The sequence below is a fragment of the Phalacrocorax carbo genome, chromosome Z (genome assembly GCF_963921805.1).
Source record: "Phalacrocorax carbo chromosome Z, bPhaCar2.1, whole genome shotgun sequence".
Classification (NCBI taxonomy): domain Eukaryota; kingdom Metazoa; phylum Chordata; class Aves; order Suliformes; family Phalacrocoracidae; genus Phalacrocorax; species Phalacrocorax carbo.
Window position 1 is genome coordinate 14,503,195 of NC_087548.1, and position 18,536 is coordinate 14,521,730.

The window sequence follows — 18,536 nt, forward strand, 5'->3', positions numbered from 1 at the left end:
CAGTAGACACAGACTATTTGGGTCTGTTGTTTACACCCCCGTTGCTGTTCACCACCTAACATTCTTCCCCACCTAACATTCTCTTAATTTTTGTCTGCTCAGAACAGGAGCAAGACAGGCTTTTCTTGGTTATTTTTTTTCTTAACAGCTAGACAATAAGGCATGCAATTGGCAAGATTTGTCCCTATTAATGTCACATTATATGCATTACTGACCAGGTATGTAGAAAGGATTCAGTTCTTCCCCTCTTCTGCTCATCATTAACAATTACGTACAGAGCATGAGCTGTGATGGGCAGCAGGTACAGCACATTGTTAATATGGCAACCAGTGCAAACAATTCTGTTTACTTCCAAGATGGACTTTTCCTTTCAGCATCATGAAAATGGATAAAGAGAAAAAAGAGTTTCTATGAACAGCAGAACTATCAACACCTCCTTTCCCCACAGATTTGCTTCTCACATGTGCTCCATTTCCTCAATTAAAGTAATTTTCTCCAATCTCTCCTGAATCTTTCAGCAAGCCTCACTATCAGCTGGGCTAAGGGTGGCACTGCACCCTGCTCAGTAAAAACTTAGAGTTGTGCTGAGCCACTGGTCAATCTGCGTGTGTTAATCCACCATTTCACTGACCAAAAGTTCCCACCTTTACCTGCAAAATTCATAAGAACTTAATGGCTTTGATACCTCCATTCCTCTTGCAGATTGGGCTGAATTTGGCCAACAATTTCAAAAGATACTAGAAGACACAAGAGAACAGACTATCTTAAAAAACTCACATTATAAAGAATCAAGGCAAAATAGATGTTATGGATATTTTTTACTTCTAGGTTCTGAACCTATAGCTTGAAGTCACAATCCCACAGTTTTTCCTTGGTAAATGAGACACTTTTTATAAAAAACACCACACTCATGAAATCATGAATGAAGACTTTCAGGAAAAAAAAAAGACACATACACACATACTTAGAAGATTCATTAAAAAGACTCATGGAAACTGGTACTATCATTGACAGCTCTATATACTAACAATATTCCTAAGTAATTAGCAAATAAGTAGGTACAGATTTAAACAAGAGAGTAAGCCTTAAGACTATATATATATAAAAGAGTCTGTCTTTCATATTCTCGGAAAAAAAAGTTATCTTAAGGGAGCCAGACATTCTAATCCTGGGTTCTCCATTAAACCAGCTCATGCTGACTAATCCTTATTTTAACCTACCCCTTCAATGATTGTTCCACTGAAACATAACAACTACATTAAAAACTCCAGCCATACCCAACTTCTGGGCTAATAACTTCATTTTGGTTAAAGGTGACAAGGCCAAGACCAGGAGCCACAGACATAGCCGGATTCTCATGTATTGAGATCACTGATGAGATTCATTTGACCTGTCAATTAGAGTATTTTTGCAGACAAAAGACTGGGGGAAGGGAGCTGGCAGATGGATATTGAAGTTCAAACACAAAGCAAAAGGATGGATGTTAAAGTACTGCAACAAATACTAATCAAAGTTTGAATGATGAACCTGTTGGGGGCAAAAAAAGCCAAACAACAAACCAAACAAAAAACCACCACTACACATGCTATCTTTGGATCATCTTCAAAATAACCCAAAACCACACAACACAACCACAACACTAGCCAGGCAAGAATATCCAGATATTTATTATTACATGAAGAAAACAGGCAAACCAAGTATGACATAGAACAGATGCACAGGGATCCTTCAGTGTAAATTTTTCTACTTACGGTATTTTCCATACTACTGCCTAAGAGAAGAAACATACAGCAGATACACAACAGAGTTACTTACCAGGTCTTTACTTCTTTACACATGCCAGAACAAGCCAAATCACAACATTCCCAACCCCAAGGAAAAGGCTGGCAGCTTGCTTTCATGCCTGGCATTCTCCAAACACCTTATTCCTACATATAGTCCAGCAGATTAACACTAGCTGAACAAACCAAAAGAGGCTGCTGCAGAAATGTCACTGACATCTAAATAGGAAGACACGACTGGCAGACAGGGCCACCTGCCATACTTCCAACCACAAACAGCACCCAGCATGTACTACACAGTAGAGGAATGGCTGTATAGTACTCTCTTAGAGGAGGCAAGGAGAGCAAGGAGTGAAGGGGAAGAGACCACTGAAGAAGCACTAGTGTATCTGTCTCCAAGTACCCTTGTTCCCAGAATGGAATTAATTTATTTGAGGTAGCAATATAGGAACACACCCCAATTCATCTCTTAAAATAACAGCGATCAAAACAACACACGTGTCCAAACACGTCCTGGGGCTTTACAATTCTATGTCAGGGATCAGTGCTGAATCCAGTTTCAGGTGGTCACAAGTACAACTGAAGAAAAGGTTACATCTCCCCTTTCCTTAAGTTTATTTCTGCACTGCCACATACTTAGTCACTTAAAATAATCGAAAACCACCTCCATTTGATGTAGAAGAATATCTGTTGGTTGCAGACATACCACAAGGGAATATAAAGATATCATCATTTTTCTGGGCTATATGAATGAATTGTGTAGGGCAGCAGCTTTGGAGAGCTCTGGTAGTACCTTTAACAACATATTAACAAATTGTTAATAACCAACCAGCCTCACAAATTGGGACATACAGAAGCAGAGAAAAAAGCTTAGCAATGCATTTTATTCTTCCATTAATTTGGAACAAAATATTATAAAACTGTTTTAAAGTAAAGAGTCCTTTATCCCTAAACCTCAACTAAGGAAAATATTGAGTAGTCCAACACCCTGATGCAAGCTTTCCATACCCACAAGAAAGTCCAAACAGTAGTATTAGACTGCTTTTATAGGGCACACTACCACTGAAGTACTGTTACAGTACCTGCATAGAACTGTTCAACATGGTACAGATCATAAGATGATAACATGGGTCAGCATGGAGAAGGCATCCTACATTAACTAGAAAAGCTTCTTGGCATGTAGCAGGAGAACAGAGATCATGCTGAATTCGCCAAAACCAAAGCAAGTCTGCAACAGGTAAAATGCCATTGGTGGACTTTACGCTACATTGAATGGACCAGATTAAGAATATAGGTGACACTGCATAAGTACCAGAGCTCATTCTTAAGCTTCATATACTAGTGACATCCTGCAATAAGGAGAATGGTTACACTGAAGCAGAATTCAGCCATCATTCCACTTTTCAGTGATGGACTTGCCACATGTATCAGGGTAGACCAGATCTGCTGAGAGAGGTCCCACTTGGAGCACCTCCCACCAGCTGCCATATAAAGAGAAAAGAGCCATACAGCCACAACTAAACATTCACAGCGGGCTGCCTTGACTGTGGCTGGGCACAAAGGAAAGAACTGAGGTGGGGGGAACATTTCAAATATCCTGAGCCCAGGCAGCAGACTTGACCCAGCTTTCTACAGATCACCAGGGTATGGCGCAGCCACCAGGTTTGTTGCATGTCTGTCATTGCCAAGAAACAGAAGTGTTCTGCAGTAACTGGATTTTGGGAGGGGGAATTAATAAACCGATAGTGCTTGGTGACTTCGTGCTGCATTGCTGTTGCCTGGGCAGCAGACAACAGCAGCACTTCTTGTAAACACTGATGCCCATGAGGGCAGAGGCAGCCCCTCTGACCAGCCCAAGACAGCCAAAGCACAATCTGTCCACAGTGCTACACAAGGCCCAGTATGGCCAGGAGCTTACCAGGTACATGTGTACAGATTGTTCTCAATTTCCATACTAATGTTTTTCCACCCTTCTGCCATTTCCCTGCTAATGCTGGTATAGCCTTTGAAGATAAAAGTATTACTAGAAGCAACTGTCCATTGATAGCTCTACATAGTAAACAAATGCCAAGGAAACAAAGCCTTCATGATGCTCTGTCATCTAAAAATACTCTAAACAATGTCTGTGTTACTGATGAATAAAAGAGGGCCTTGTTCCTAATGAAAAGCATAGACTAGCTGAGAAAAATCTTCTTCCAGCTCTATAGGACTCAGTGCATAAACCTAGGGCATTCATTTGACTTCACTGAGCTTTGCTCCCTCCTAGCCCTACTGAGGGGACAAGCTGACACTACCACTGCGACACAAGGGATCTCAGGACTAACACACAACTGAAAATTAAGGCATTAGCATTTGGAAAAGTTCATTATAATCTTCTGTGGAAAACCACTGTGGAAACATAAAGCATTATTAGAAGTGTGCCCTAAATAGCCTGCCAAGACAAATCTAAATATTATTTCCACTGAGAGAAGCAAAAAAGAAACTATTTTCTCCTTTTACTTCCTCTCAGAAACTTTCCTGTACCTAAGAGATTTCACACCTGTTCTCTTCCAAAGTGCCACAGTTTGATCTGTTCCTGGTGTTCCAGTAGCAACTTCCTCTCTGGGGTTTTCTCCTCCAACCATGACCCAAAATAAACAGCAAGATCTGCCCCACTCTTCCGATGTTAACAAAGGTTCATGCATTATTCAACAAGATCCAGAAGTGCAAGAGACTTAACTAGACAACTGACCCAAAGAAGAAGAGACAGAGCAGCATCATGTTCTTCAACCTGTTAAGAAGGTCATGACCTATTTAGCGTGAAAGGGAAACAAGGGTATCACAAGGTGTTAGAAGGAAAATGGATTAGGAAATACAGTTTAGTTCCTCTAGATCTCTGCTAGTATGTCCTCTTTATCCTCTTGTCCAATTCTGCCTAAATTCCTTTATGAACATAGCCATCTGTTTCCACATATACTTCTGAAATTAGAGACATATTTACATTTTTTAAAAAGTACAATGTCATACAATGACTGATCCTCCCATTCTTGTATCTCAAATCTGTCACTCTGTTATTTGCCCTTGCAGGCCATTTTGGGACCACATAAATACATAGGAAAATGACATTTGTAAGACATTGGCATACTTTGTTTCCAGAACAAGGAAGGAGATGCTGCTTCCTAACTATGATGACATTATAGCTGAAAAAGCAACATTCTATCCACCTGGAGAAGCACTGATGGCAAAAAGCTGTTTCTCACATTCTGAAAGTGTCACTTTGGTTTTTTTTCAATTGCTTGTCAATATGATTTAGTCAAACAGATGTCCCTCTGAAACCTGCATCTTCTCATCACCATCCATTTTATTTATGCAGAAATAATTTGATTTTGAAGACTGTCATGAATAAAAATGAATAGTAAGAGTTATATCTTTGCTACATGAGCGATGCCCATGTAATGCCAATGGGAGCAGGAATATATTTTGAAGTAAAAACAGAAGGGAGATAAAAATCCATTTATAAGTTTTCTATACTTTCAGTGCTGTGTGTGAGTGAACTTCACAAGAGAACACAAATCTACACCACACATCTTTGTTTTGTTCTTATACACTGCTATTATATGGGAAATTCAGGAATTTTCAAATATGAAGGAAACAGACTTCACATGAGAGGAAGTCATTGTGGAAAGAGGACTAAAACTGGGATTCCTGACCCACCTTTAGGATTTTATTTTGCCCCACTGCAGGCCAAAATTTTTTTCTTGAGGTGGGGGGGTTGATAATGGGAGGGGCAGTGTTGCAAAAGATGACATATTGTTAAGCAATTCACTTGGACAGAATTACAAGATAACATTACAAACATTTCCCACTAAAAATGTCAACAAAACGGATATTCCAGTAAAACATATTTGTTTAAACAGATCAGTATTTTCCAGTATTAGAATTTTTTTTACCAGCTCCTATCATTAAGAAAGCCAAAAGTTAGCAGTTTAGAGATCACACACTTCCTGTCCCTTATTACTATGGTAAATTGCTGCTTCATTTAGCTTATTAAAGACCATCTCCACAAGGAAAAAAAGCACAGTATGTTTATCATTTTATAATGTACCTGAGCTGTCAAGCCAAAGCAGCATCAGGAAAGGAATATCACTAATATTCCTGTTCCCCATATTTAAAGGCTAAGATATTGGTTCTTACCAGCTCCTGGGTTATGAGGCTTGAGGATATCAGCACTCTGCCAGCTCACTGTGGTGGGCTGAGGAGCTAAGTTTTATTGGGATCCATTTGCCAAAGCACACAGGCTGTCACAGGTGATGACCCATGCCAAAGCATATTCTGGGAAGCTGGCACCTTTCAACCCACCATTTTATTATCTTCCTCTTGTTCCTGTCTCAGCCCTGAGGATCGTTATCAACTTGCCCTGTGCAATTCGTTAATTTATATAATCCTTTTTATCAGGTAGTTTAGAATTAATCTCCTACAGTTAACAAGGTTACAATTTCTCCTCATGGGACAGGTTCTTAGTGTATCAAACAATTTGTTCTACTTCCATGGTGCTTCTCTATTCCCAGTCTCCTTCCCTCCCTCATAAGAATAAACAGAAAAATTCTTTTCAATGGAGAAACAGAACACATCCCCGGAGGAAAAAAAAAACACACACACACACAAAAAAAAAAGAGGGGGGGATCTCCAGGATGGAAATAATTTACCATTAGCTCAGGACACAGCACACCACCACAAACAGTTTCAGAAACATCAGGTTTTTATCCTGGAAACCAGACAGTATTTCTCAATGGTGGGAAAACTATCCATTAATAAATGTTTTCATATGACTCTGGATCTTTTGGAAAACTTTCAGAGGAAAGGCAAGCTAAATCACCTTTCCCCAGCTCGTGGCACTCAGAGGAATTAAGAGATTCAGACCCAACTCTTACTGCAACCTCTTCAGAGCAGTGACTTCTGGACTTCAAAAATCATCGCAACAAAACCATCATGTTTTTTTCCCACAGGTCACTTTCAACCTGAAATAATTTATGATTCTGTATTTTCAACGTTTCAGTTTGGGGTGGGGATAGAGGAAGAAACCACAACAGTATTTTTCCAATCAAGTGTTTTGTCAAAAAGAAAGAATCCCCAAGCCCATATTCTAGCATTGTTTCACAAACCTTGAAATCAAAGTAAACCTCAAAAAGTTTGTAACCCAAATTAAAGGATCAGTTTGAAGGGTGGTACCAAGCTGAATTTAAAATGCAAGTTCAGGGGGGGTTTTTTAATCCTTTTTGCAGACTAAATACTTCAGAAGGCATAATGAAGACCTAGCATCTCATTTTCAAGTCCTCACCCTAATGAAAACTAACAGACATTCTGGTAAAGTAGAAGACAAAGCAACCAAAGGAACTACTCGTATCATCATATCTCCTTTTCCTTACTGACCGTGTATGACCATAACAAGTTTCAGGGAAGTTTTGATAAGTTGGTGCCCATTGGAAGAATTACTTGGGAAACACCTGATCTTCATGCCTGTGGGATCGAAGCTTCTGACCTCAAGCAATGGTCTGTTTCTCTAGGCACCATGCCAAAAGTGTTATCAGCGCTTCTGTATGATTCCAAAGTTTCCCATTTCATCTACAGCAGAGCTGTCTTCATGTTACCTTTTGTAGGCTGCCAGGATACTTCCGTAACCCACTGATTTTTCAAAATTCCTGAAAGCTTCATACTCCTCAATAGCAAGGAACATACTTCGATATTGACAGGCTGGCAGAGAAAGGATGTACTTTACAGTAACTCACCTTGGTGTTGAGTCCAGGCTCAAGAGTGAAACATCAGTCCCTAGCCTGTTGCAGACTGAGATGTTTTGGCCAAAAGGCATCAGTGCACTGCTCTATGCACCTTCAAATACTACCATTTGTCTCTCAGGGATAAAGGCACTAGAACACATGCACACTGCAGACACTTCGCCTCTGGCTACGCACTCCACAAATCCTTTGCATTTTGCTTCTCACAGAAAACATGCCATTTTACACAGCTCCCTAGAGCATCCCCTTCACATTCAGGCCATTTGTCTCTTCTTCCCCTCCCTGACAATACAGGCTCAGCCTTATCCTCTAAAACTACAAACACAAGGTATGGTAGTGCTGAAAAACAAAGCACAGCAAAAGTAACATTTCCACCTCCTTGTCTCTTACATTGAGAAATATAAGACTTCAAGCTCTACCCTTAAAAGTGCTTTTTGGAATGAGGGATGCCTTAGAGGTCAGGTTTGAATTTAAAGCTCTGGCTAAGGTTGCTTCCACCCTGTCATCTATTTCTGAAGTTGCAGTGCAGTTCTGAAGCAAATCTCCCAGTTTTCCCAACCTACCACCAGTTGGTTTGATTTGCAGAGCAGTTTCAGTGCACATGAGCTACATGCCTGTTAGAGGAAACTAAAACAGAAGCTCACATCCAGATACATAGCAAAGGCACTCCAACTACTAATGGGAGGTCACAGAATCACAGAATCATTTAGGTTGGAAAAGACCTTTCGGATCATCAAGTCCAACTGTTAACCCAGCACTGCCAAGTCTGCCACTCAACTGTGTCCCTAAGAGCCACATCTACATGTATCTACATGTATTTTCAATACCTCCAGGGATGGTGACTCTACCACCTCCTTGGGCAGCCTGTTCCAATCCCTGACAACCCTTCTGGGGAAGAAATTTTTCCTAATATCTAATCTAGACCTGCCCTGGTGCAACTTGAGGCCGTTTACTCTTGTCCTATCACTTGTTACTCAAAAGCGATCAAAGCAGTGACTGGATATTTGGATGGCTTCAAGCCATATGAATGATAAAGCTGTGCAGTCCAGACCACCAGAAAAAAATCTAGCAAAAAGTAAACCCCAAGTGTCCTCAGCATCAGCTTTCAACCTTCTGATTCTCTCTTCCAAAACTCCAAATGACATCCATAGTATTAAACTAATTCTTTCACAGCGCTATGTCAGTAAGATACCAGATTGGCTCATTCTGTTTCTTACCAGACACACTCATATACTAATGCTCTAGCTCAGTTATAATGACACCAAAATTAGTCCAGAACCCCAATGAAGGTCACATCACTTACCAGACCATTGCAAGTGCTGATCGCTGCTGTCCCACTCCCAGAACCTGGCTGCAACACTGTCCCAATGAAGTGGCAAGGAACTCTCAGGCAAGTTGCAATCTTCGCATTAGTGTGGTTGCCACGTCTCCTTTCCACTACGTAGTTATGGGAAAGAAATCCCATGTGGACAGTCAAGTTAAAATACAGATCCTTCTCCTCATGGTTAATTTTGTAATATACCACATTTTCATTTTTGCTGAGATCTCTTTTCTTCTTTGTGTTTGAGATTTGATGGTGTAAATTAAAAGAAAGGAAATGCCCGCTTGCATCTACTCTTGCTGGATCAACCACGTGGTATTCCGGCAATGTCTTGATAAATTGCTCTGAGGGGAAGAGGAAAAAAAGAAGCAAAACTAGGGTGAGTGCTAACCTATTCAGCTGATTTAAAGGGAAACTCAAAAGTGACAGTAATTCACCACACCATCCTACCAACACAAAGGCAGGCAGTTCACAGACCATCATGCAATACAATCCTCATTTGGGCTTTCTACTCTCCCATTATGATGCTCAATGTAGAAGCTAAACATTCATCTTTTCAAATGTTTTGTCACCGTTCATACAAATGATTGACTGTCACACACACACCCCTTCCCAATACCACAAGAGCTGGGAACCCTCTCTGTCCTAGGTTCCCAATACAAAATGCTCCGATCAACAAGATCATCCACACACATCCAGAAAGCTGACCACCTGAAGAAGGAGACAGAGCCCTACGGATGGGTGCAGAGAACACTAGTAATTGGCTTGATAGACTGTAGCAATAGCACCTCAGTAGCATCATCTTTAGTAGATGTTGCAGCAGAGGAGGGAATTTCAAAGAAGGGTTTGAAGGGGAATGAAGTAACCATGCCCTTTTGTACAATGGGTTCCAACCAGGGTACCCCTCACTTGTCAGGATGTAGCAGGGGAAGAAAGTGTTACTGGTATTCTTGTCTCCTGCTATGACAAAGAACAAACACCACCTGTTCCCAATTTTTTTTTTAAATTAGTGTAAAACTCAAAAGCCCCAAGCAAATAACATAAATCCACGTAAAACACAATCCCTAAGAACTCATAACCTAAGGGGCAGATCTTCCGCTGACATACTTGACTTCAGCCCAAGAAATCACAGTCTGAACATATTTCATCCAAAAGAAATTGTGAGAATACGTGTCATTCCAGCTCCTCTTTGCCCAAGGCTGTTGTTCATTCCCAAAGTTCCAGCCTCTTATACATGAAGTGACTACACCTCATTTATTAATTAAGCTGGTTAACAAAGCAATTAGCCTGTTCCAGGTGCTTCCAGAGCAACTTACTCTCCCTAGGACTGGTAAGAAAATCCTTCTGCAGATACTTCTGTCTCCACTACCTGCACCTTCAAAGTCACACAGAATAAATCACGCCCAGACAGATAGCTGTCTGGATTCATCCCCTTCAGGAAGGAATGCATCTCCTTTGTCCTGATTAGCTGCAGTATGAGATGAGATGTGACTGCTCATGTTTCCTCAGACCATGGACCCCTGAGACATGTGCACTGGAAACACTCCCAATTCAAAAAAAACCCAAGACAAAACACACAAAAGTCACACTTCCCAGCACATATACAAAACTACATAAGAAATTTGGCTTTGTCTCAGTAGCACCTTTATTTCAGAAGCAAGCTTATTCTCACACACAACAGAATTTTTTGCATACAGCTTTCCCACCAGACTACAATGACTTTGTGCCTTTTCAGGACAAGCTGCAGCGGTGGGCCTTTAGATCTCCACAACGACAGGTCTTGACAACACGGACACTAACACCTAGCACAAGTTCTGAGACACACCTCCTGCCCTTGTCCACATAAGCACAGTGGGGACTGAGATACTGAAAACGCAATCCACACTTTCATGCCTGCAGTTTACACAGCCTGTAGGTAACACAAAAGGTGCCAGCTGCCTGACAATTTAGCAGCTGAAGCTACACCGAGGTCTTCCTGTTCCTCACACCCCCAAGTGAAGCAAAAAATGGGCAGGGGCAAGAGAGGAGACACACCCAAAAAACATGGCTTACCTGCAGCAGTTGAATTGTAAGACTTCTGGGAAGTCCCACATCCTATATTGTGCTAGCAAAGACAGGCTACCAGAGAACACTGCAAAACCAGGCCCCCATTTCTCTGGTTTTCAGTACAACTCATGAAATAATCAAATTAAATTCCTGAAGGAAAACTCGCTCATTTGCTGTCACTGTGCAATTTGCCTCTGCTTGATATCTTGAGCTTAATTTGTTGTGGCTTAACTGTTAAGCTCCATGCAAGACCAACGACTTGCGGTTTTGGACTTCAAGCTATCCAATGAAGTTTTTTATTTCACCACTACAGTAATTAGTGTGTAGAGGTTCAGGCAAACTAGACATCATCATCATCAGTAAAAGGGAAAACAATGCCTAAGCATGTGGTGGGAACAGGATTATCAAAGCAGTGAAGTCTAACTTCTTCCACCCACCGCTTAAATACTCATTTCTGAATACTAGTCACTGGAGAGGGGAATTATGCTGCAATAATAATATACTGCAATATAACTGGAGAAATGAATTATTAAAAAGCTTCCAAAAGACCAGAGGGAATAAGATTACAACACAAGAAAGTTTAACAAGATGAGGCTAAAGATAAAACTTATGATGATTACTTGCAGAAGTTATCAAGACTGTTGGGTAGAGATTAGCAAAGGCAATCTTACCAATAACAGAACGATTTACTGAGCTCCATGTTAAGCCTAACATACCACTTGACCTTTCTAGCTGAAGAAGAGTCAAACAAAGACAGGAGGTACAGTTTTGGTGATGCTTACCTGCTCTTCTAGGGAAGAGTAACACTCAGAGGGCAGAGGCAACAAACAGAATAACTTAATACATGCAACCGACAGTGCACAAGAATAAGGGTTGTATTCTTCAACATTGACTGCCTCAATTTTCCTGAAGTAACAATTAATTCATATTAAAACACCACAGGTTCTCATAAAACTTAGTGCCAGCAGACATTAAATGGAGGGAATCTATCCCAGTGCCACTGACAAGCCTTGGTGCTGGCATGCCACAGTGTCATTCTCCTTGGCCACGTATAACACTCCAGTGTCAGGTGGCACCGCTCAGGATTTATAGGCCAGGAGAGACAAGACTTCCCTGGTCAGCTTGTGCAGCTCCAGAGAATGCTCTGTGTTTCCACAACTGCAGCCTGCGCACACCGGCTTGCATTAGTGCTGTGAGCAAGACCAAAACAGTACACTGAGCAGGACACGTTCAAGTCAGCACTTTGCCTCGCCATCACAGTGTCTGCCTTTCTGGGCAGATGGGATAAACAAGGCTCAGGCCCTTCACTCTTGTTTCACAAGTCTGCGAGTTGTTTAAGTTGTTGGAGAAACCTTCCCTGCAGACTCTCCTAATTCTGCATCATTGAAAACATCTGATAATATTCAAAACCACTGCTGTCTGTTCTGCTCCTCTGTGGATTCAAACTCACCACACATGGCAGAGCATTGCCTATATTAAGAATGGCTGTACACAGAGTGAATAAACTAGGATAAAAAGAAAAACATACACAGTCTGTCACACATGACAGGAAAAGCACAATTTCTTTTAGACCAATAACATGTTTTCTGACAAAATTCCTTTAAAATGTGACACATCATCATTTGCCATTGTTTCATCTCCATCTTTGTAGTTAATCTACATCTGCCCCTCAGACCCTCTGGCTTCTTTTCAAACGATTCCTGGAGATAGGAAATAGCGTTGCTCATCACTGGAGGAAGCATCTTCCCTATCCAAAGAAAAGCTCTGTACCCAGGAAACACCCCAACCTCCAAAGCCCCATGGCAGGGAGCAAGCCTTCAACATTCAGCAAGGGCATCCTCAGCTGTCCCAACTGCCACACCCCTTGTGGACATGGATGGAGCACAACACTTAACAGACACTTCAGCTATGTGGGAGACAAATTTTAGTCCTTCACACTCAGCACTGCATTCAGTCTTCCTTTGGAAAAAGTTAGCCAAATTGTGAACTGTGGCTTTACACAAATCTATTTGCAAACTCGTGGAAAAGCCTGCATTTTTCATGCCTAGAAAGTTAAGTTAATTCTACATTCATTTCCAAATGCCTGACAATTAAACAGCTACTATGTACTAACGCAGCCTCCCTGTTCTGTCCCATGCAGAGTCACAGAAATGCAATGATTGTTTGCATTTACTTTAAACAAATCCAGCAGGAACTAACTTCAGGATAATTACTCATTTTTCAGGCAGCTTACTTAACTTTTCCTTTCCACAGTCTCTGAGGGGCACATAAGATTTTCTCCTCTGTGTTCAAGCTCTCCCACTGACAGCGCCACAGCTGTTAATTGCATCAGGAAGGTTTTCAGGAAGCAAAATTTCCTGCTGTATTTTTGGGTCTTCTACCACCAGAGTCTTCTAACTAGTCATAACTTTTCTCTCTTGGGAGCTGCATCTCTGATTTTCCTTAAAAAGGCAACAGGACAAAATTCCTGAGTTACACTCAGGTGTGCAACCAGTACCAACCTGGGGAATGAAGTTAATCCACCTGGTGGAGCAGCCTCAAGTGAGATAAAGCCTCGCTATTAATTTACCATCCTTAATGCATATGAACAACTCACAGCCGGTCTTACACCCTGGTAACACCGATCCTTCTGTAGTCTGTACTGATGTGATACAGATGCAACCATTAGCTTTAAAAAAAGCAAACAGTAAATTAACTTTTTCAGTTTAGTAATACCAAACGATTCTGGTGTTGAGAGAGATGCCTCTTCACGAGGACGACGGGCAAATAGCGGGATTTAGCAATACCTTCATCTACACAGCGCGACCCAACGACTTCCAAAAAGCAGCCGGAAAACTTCAGGAGAAACTGAACTTCAAGCGGGAGAACTCTCACCGCAAAACTCTGAAGCCTGGAGCGGCCACCCCCGGGAGGCGCCGAGGACAGCGCGGCGGGCTCCCACCCCGCAGGGGCCGGGAAGGAGCCGAACCCCCGAGCGGGGGCGGCGGGGCCGAAGCAGCCCGGCTCGCCGCCTCTCCCGCCCGAGCAGCGCCCAGGAGCCGCGGTTCGACCGGCGGGAAGCCCACCGCGGGGAGGGAGGCGGCAGGAACCGGCTCTCCCTCACGCCGTGCCCGGGCAGCTCCCCGCGCCCCAGCCCGCCCACCACCACTGACCTTGCCTCCCGTCGGGGAAGAGCGAGCCGCCGGCCGGCGGGGCCCTGCCCAGGCAGGGCGCTTGGACGTGGAGGACCAGGAGCCAGAAGGAGAGGTGTGCCACTCGGCTCAGCAGGACACATGGCATGGTGCGGGCGGGGAGCGGGGCGCCGCCGACGCCTAGCCGGGCCGCGGCATGGCCGGGCGGCGGGACAGCGGCGGAACGGCCTCCGGGCGCCGCTCCCCACCAGGGCTGCGCGGGGCCGTCCCGGTGTCTGGTTTCTGCCGGCGGAGGAAGGAGGGCTATGTGTGGGGAGGGAGCCGCTCCCGGGAGCTCCCGCCTCGGAGCACGCCGGGGTTAGCGCGCCGGAGGCGAACCGGGCCGGGCCAGCGGGGAGGGGAGGAGAGGAGAGGCCGCCGGCGGGGGCTACAGCCCCCGCACCCCGCCCTCCTCAGCGGCAAAGGTGGGGCGTCAGCCCGGCAGCGCCCGCGGCCGTCCCGCGTACGGAGGGCTCCTCGCCCCGGCCCCGGGCGGCGGCTCCCCGCTGAGGGGACGGAGCCCGCCGAGTCTCGCAGCCCCGCAGCCGCCCAGGCAGAGGTTCCCCCCCGGCTTGTGGTGAAAGCCCTCGAAGCACGCGGGTGTTCAACGCCGCGGCGGCCCGGGATCGCGGCGGCCTCGCCCCGCCTGAGGCCTGTCCCTGCCTGAAGCGCCCGGAGGGAGCCCGAGTCCCCGCAGGGCCCGGCGGCGGTCTCTGCCCCTCGCCCACCAGCAGCAGCCCGGCTTCCAGGTTGTCCCACCAGCTGCTGAGGCCGTTTCTGTGTTTTAACAGTGCGCTGCCGCATTGGGGCTACTAATGAATGTCCTCCCTTTGCAAGGAAAGTTTCTGATTGCCTTGAGCTTATATTTTTAGGTGCGTGCCGAGTACTTTCTGCCAAGGATCCCCTCACACAGCCTCTGCTCACGTTGCTGCTGGCCGCCACTTCCTAGGTACCACAGCGGGTGCCCAGGGCACAGCTTCAGTGCCATCTGGACCTTGAGACCTAGGCCGAGTTCCTTGTCCACTTCTATAGCCCTATACTTAACATTGACTCTACCATGTGTTTCTTGGATAGTTTGATCTCAATCTATGCTTAATTAACGCTCATTCCTCTGCTTACAGTTCCCCAAAGGTGAATGGATGGCTGTCACAATTCAGCTGCCATAACTGTGAGACCTGTCAACCTCCAACTCCAGAGAATGAAAATACAGGATGGAGTTAGGACTCCAGGGATTTCTAAATCAGGTAGAAATGTGGCTTCTTCCTGGCCTCAGACATGATAACTCTGGAAAGGGCATATATTTATAAAAGAGTGATATTTCATTTATGAGCCATAATGTCCTCTCTTCTAGCTAATGGAATGAGATGATGCAGAAGAGGATGAATTTATGTAATACTTTATATCCAGCAACACTTGACAAGAGAAGATTTGTCCAATGCAAGGTATTTATTTTAATATAGCCACCTATATATTCTTCATACGAATAACGTTATCTCACCTGTTACAGTGCCAAGTTTCCTGGTGTGCGTGCCATTAGGATTCTTTGAATAGTCTAGTGACATAGTGGGCACTAGACTGTTCTGTGACATTGGATATTGTAACCTGCTTAGCTGTCTATCAGTACTTCCCTAGAATTGATTTAAAGCTAAGTGTGACCTGAAATTGATATAAGGTCTATCATACTTAACATTTTAAAAACACTTGACAATTACTGCATAGAACAAGCAACATAATTTGCTGTGATTATTTTAAAATAGTTATATTAGTGAATAAGGAAGTACTTACAGTGAATGGAATAAAAAGGAAAAGGACTGTAAACTGAGCAGAACAGACTAGGAGCATTGGAAAGAAGGGGTAAAAGTTCAAGGGATGGGCATATGTTTACAAAGCACTGGTATAACAAGCTTCTTGAAGGCAATCAGAAAAACAGCCCTTCTGATAGAGGCATATAACTTCGCTTCAATTTGCTGTCATCTTTTTTGGTAGGTGTTCACTGTGCCTGATGTGAGACAACTAGTATTTCGTGCAGGATTCCATCTTAGTTTCTTCCTCAGCAGGAAAAGTTCATTCCCATTGCCTGTAATTCTCGCCAAACATGAGATCTTTTTCTTTCTGCCCTTTCCTGAGACTACAGACTTTCCCATTCTGGATTAACTCTCTCAACCTGTTACCCCTGCCTCTTTTCTTCCCTGTTATCTCTTTTCCAGACAACATCCCATGACAGAAAGAAAAAAAATCAGGAAATGATGAAGAAATGAAAGCTTTAGGAACTCAAGAGGGTTTGTGGGAATGTGGGTGTTTTGTTTTGATTTGATTTTTTTTTAATGACCAAAAATTGTAGATGCAAAAGTCATACAGAATGGAGAAAGAGAAGTGTGGGAATCTGATCTGAAACATCTATAATTTCCTGGGCTTTGTGCCAGCGTGCACATACACAGAAGAAATGATTCACTGGCTGTAGTGTCAGAAAATACCCTGGGGGACAGTAGGGTTCCTGCTTAAGGGATGCTGTGGCTGTAGCTGACACAGTCACATAGAGTTGAAATGTGAAGCGATGGCACAAGTAGAAAGCACTGCTGTGAGGATATACTAAGGCCAGCTCTTTAAATGAATAGAATTTACAACTCTCTGTCTTCTCAGTACAGACCTGATTTAGGAAAGCATTTGTGGTCTATTAAAATAAGATGCCTATATGTTAAACCATTTGGTGACTCACAGAGAACTGTAAAAATCTAATGATAAGGAACTAATTAATGTTTTGTGTTCCAAAAGAGACATAACCTGAGGTTTTGGAGACTTTTGTGAATGTAAGGGCATTTTTTTTATGATGTCAGTTATAAAAAGAAAATTAATACAATTCCACATCAGTTGTGTTCTTGTGACAGCAAAGGTATTGCAGTTCAGTAACTGCAGCTGAACACAGAAAAGCCTGTAGAGTTATTGAAAGGAAGACAGAAGAAACAGTCTACGTGATCAAAAGACACAGTCAAGCCTGAACTGCCAATCCAGGCACAATCAATATCTGAGCTATTCTAAATTTAAGTAGATCTCCAGGCCAGAAGTAACAAAAAAAAAAAAAAGTGTAGATAGGAATTTATAGGCTTGTGGAAATGTGCACAGAGAGACAGAAATGCAAAAGTTATGAGCAGTGAGGAACTGCAACATAAATTATATGATGTGATGTTGAGGAGTTGCTACAAAATGAAGCCCAGCTGAAGACAGTCAGGAAATCTTGCTTCACAGGGAATGAGATTCCCCTGCCCAAAGTTTAAAGACCTAAAAGGCATTTAATCCATGCTTGTTTGTCTTCTCCTCCAGTCAGTAGGGAGAGAAGACATCTCTGGAGGACAGCACATACCTCTCTGTCATACACAAAGTTGTGCTGGTTTTGGCTCCGGTAGAGTTAATTTTCTCCATAGTAGCCCGTATGGGGTGGTGTTTTGGATTTGTGCTGGAAACAGTGTGGATAGTACAGGGATGTTTTATTTATAGCTGAGCAGGGCTTACATAGAGTCAAGGCCTTTTCTGCCTCTCACCCCACCCCACCAGAAGTGGGCTGGGGGTGCACAAGGAGCTGGGAGGGGGCACAGCCGGGACAGCTGACCCCAGCTGACCAAAGCAATGTTCCATACCATATGGCATCAAGCTCAGCATATAGAGCTGGGGGAAGAAGAAGGAAGGGGGGCATGTTTGGAGTGATGGTGTTTGTCTTCCCAAGTACATGTGATGGAGCCCTGCTTTCCTGGAGATGGCTGAATACCTGCCTGCCCATGGGAAGGAGTGAATGAATTCCTTGTGTTGCTTTGCTTGTGCACGTGCAGCTTTTGCTTTACCCATTAAACTGTCTTTATTTCAACTCATGAGTATTCTCACTTTTACCTTTCTTATTCACATCCTACCATGGGGGAGTGAGCAAGCGGCTGTGTGGTGCTGACTTCCCAGCTGGGGTTAAACCACAGTGAAGGTGAAACACTGCCCAGACCTGACTATCCATTAACTACATGGGCAGCTTAACAATTTGCTTGGACTAGAAATGTTAAAAGAGTGAGTCACACATGATGTGGTGGGCTGTGTTCAAGGTACTAGGTATTAGCAGAGAGATGAACTGAAAGAGAATGACTCTGAGTCCCAAAGACTCTGTAGAGTTTGCAGGGAAATTATTGTGTATCCATTAACTTTTTCTTGAAACAGATTTAGATGGAAGTTTGTGAGTATTCTTTTATATATATATTATTCCCTCTTTCTCATTTGGAGATGCGGCCTCAACATGACTGACTGTTGGTAATTGAATCAGAGACACTGTTGGATCTCTCAACTTCCATTTCAAGGATGTAGAAAGTGGAGTTGTAAACGCAAGTTCAAAATGCAACTGTTAACAGTTGTTCTCTGAGTATAGTCAAAAGCATGAGATTGTAGCCCTGGGCTCATAAAAAGCCAAGGGAAGACC

At 43.4% G+C, this 18,536-nt stretch overlaps 1 protein-coding gene and 1 long non-coding RNA gene across 6 annotated transcripts in view; one reads left to right on the plus strand and one right to left on the minus strand.

Moving 5' to 3' along the window:
- ADAMTS12 (ADAM metallopeptidase with thrombospondin type 1 motif 12) overlaps nt 1-14,486 on the minus strand; it is a 198,952-nt gene extending 184,466 nt beyond the window's left edge. The window contains exons 1-2 of one of the 4 annotated variants that reach the window (XM_064438863.1): nt 14,072-14,486; nt 8,856-9,217 (exon numbers count right to left, since the gene is read on the minus strand). In XM_064438863.1, coding sequence (XP_064294933.1) covers nt 8,856-9,217; nt 14,072-14,198 — 489 coding nt within the window. In that variant the 5' untranslated portion in view covers nt 14,199-14,486. Of the gene's footprint in view, nt 1-8,855; nt 9,218-13,157; nt 13,286-14,071 lie in introns of those variants that run through there. The other 3 variants (XM_064438862.1, XM_064438859.1, XM_064438860.1) reach the window with 3 other exon arrangements.
- LOC135310614 (uncharacterized) lies at nt 13,360-17,945 on the plus strand. Of its 2 annotated transcripts, none has more exons than XR_010370682.1 (5): nt 13,360-14,838; nt 14,962-15,038; nt 15,211-15,333; nt 15,441-15,531; nt 16,076-17,945. It is a non-coding gene; the product is annotated as an uncharacterized LOC135310614 (long non-coding RNA). The 2 variants fall into 2 exon arrangements; XR_010370683.1 differs by having other exon boundaries at nt 13,682-14,199.
- Nucleotides 17,946-18,536: the final 591 nt, after the last annotated feature.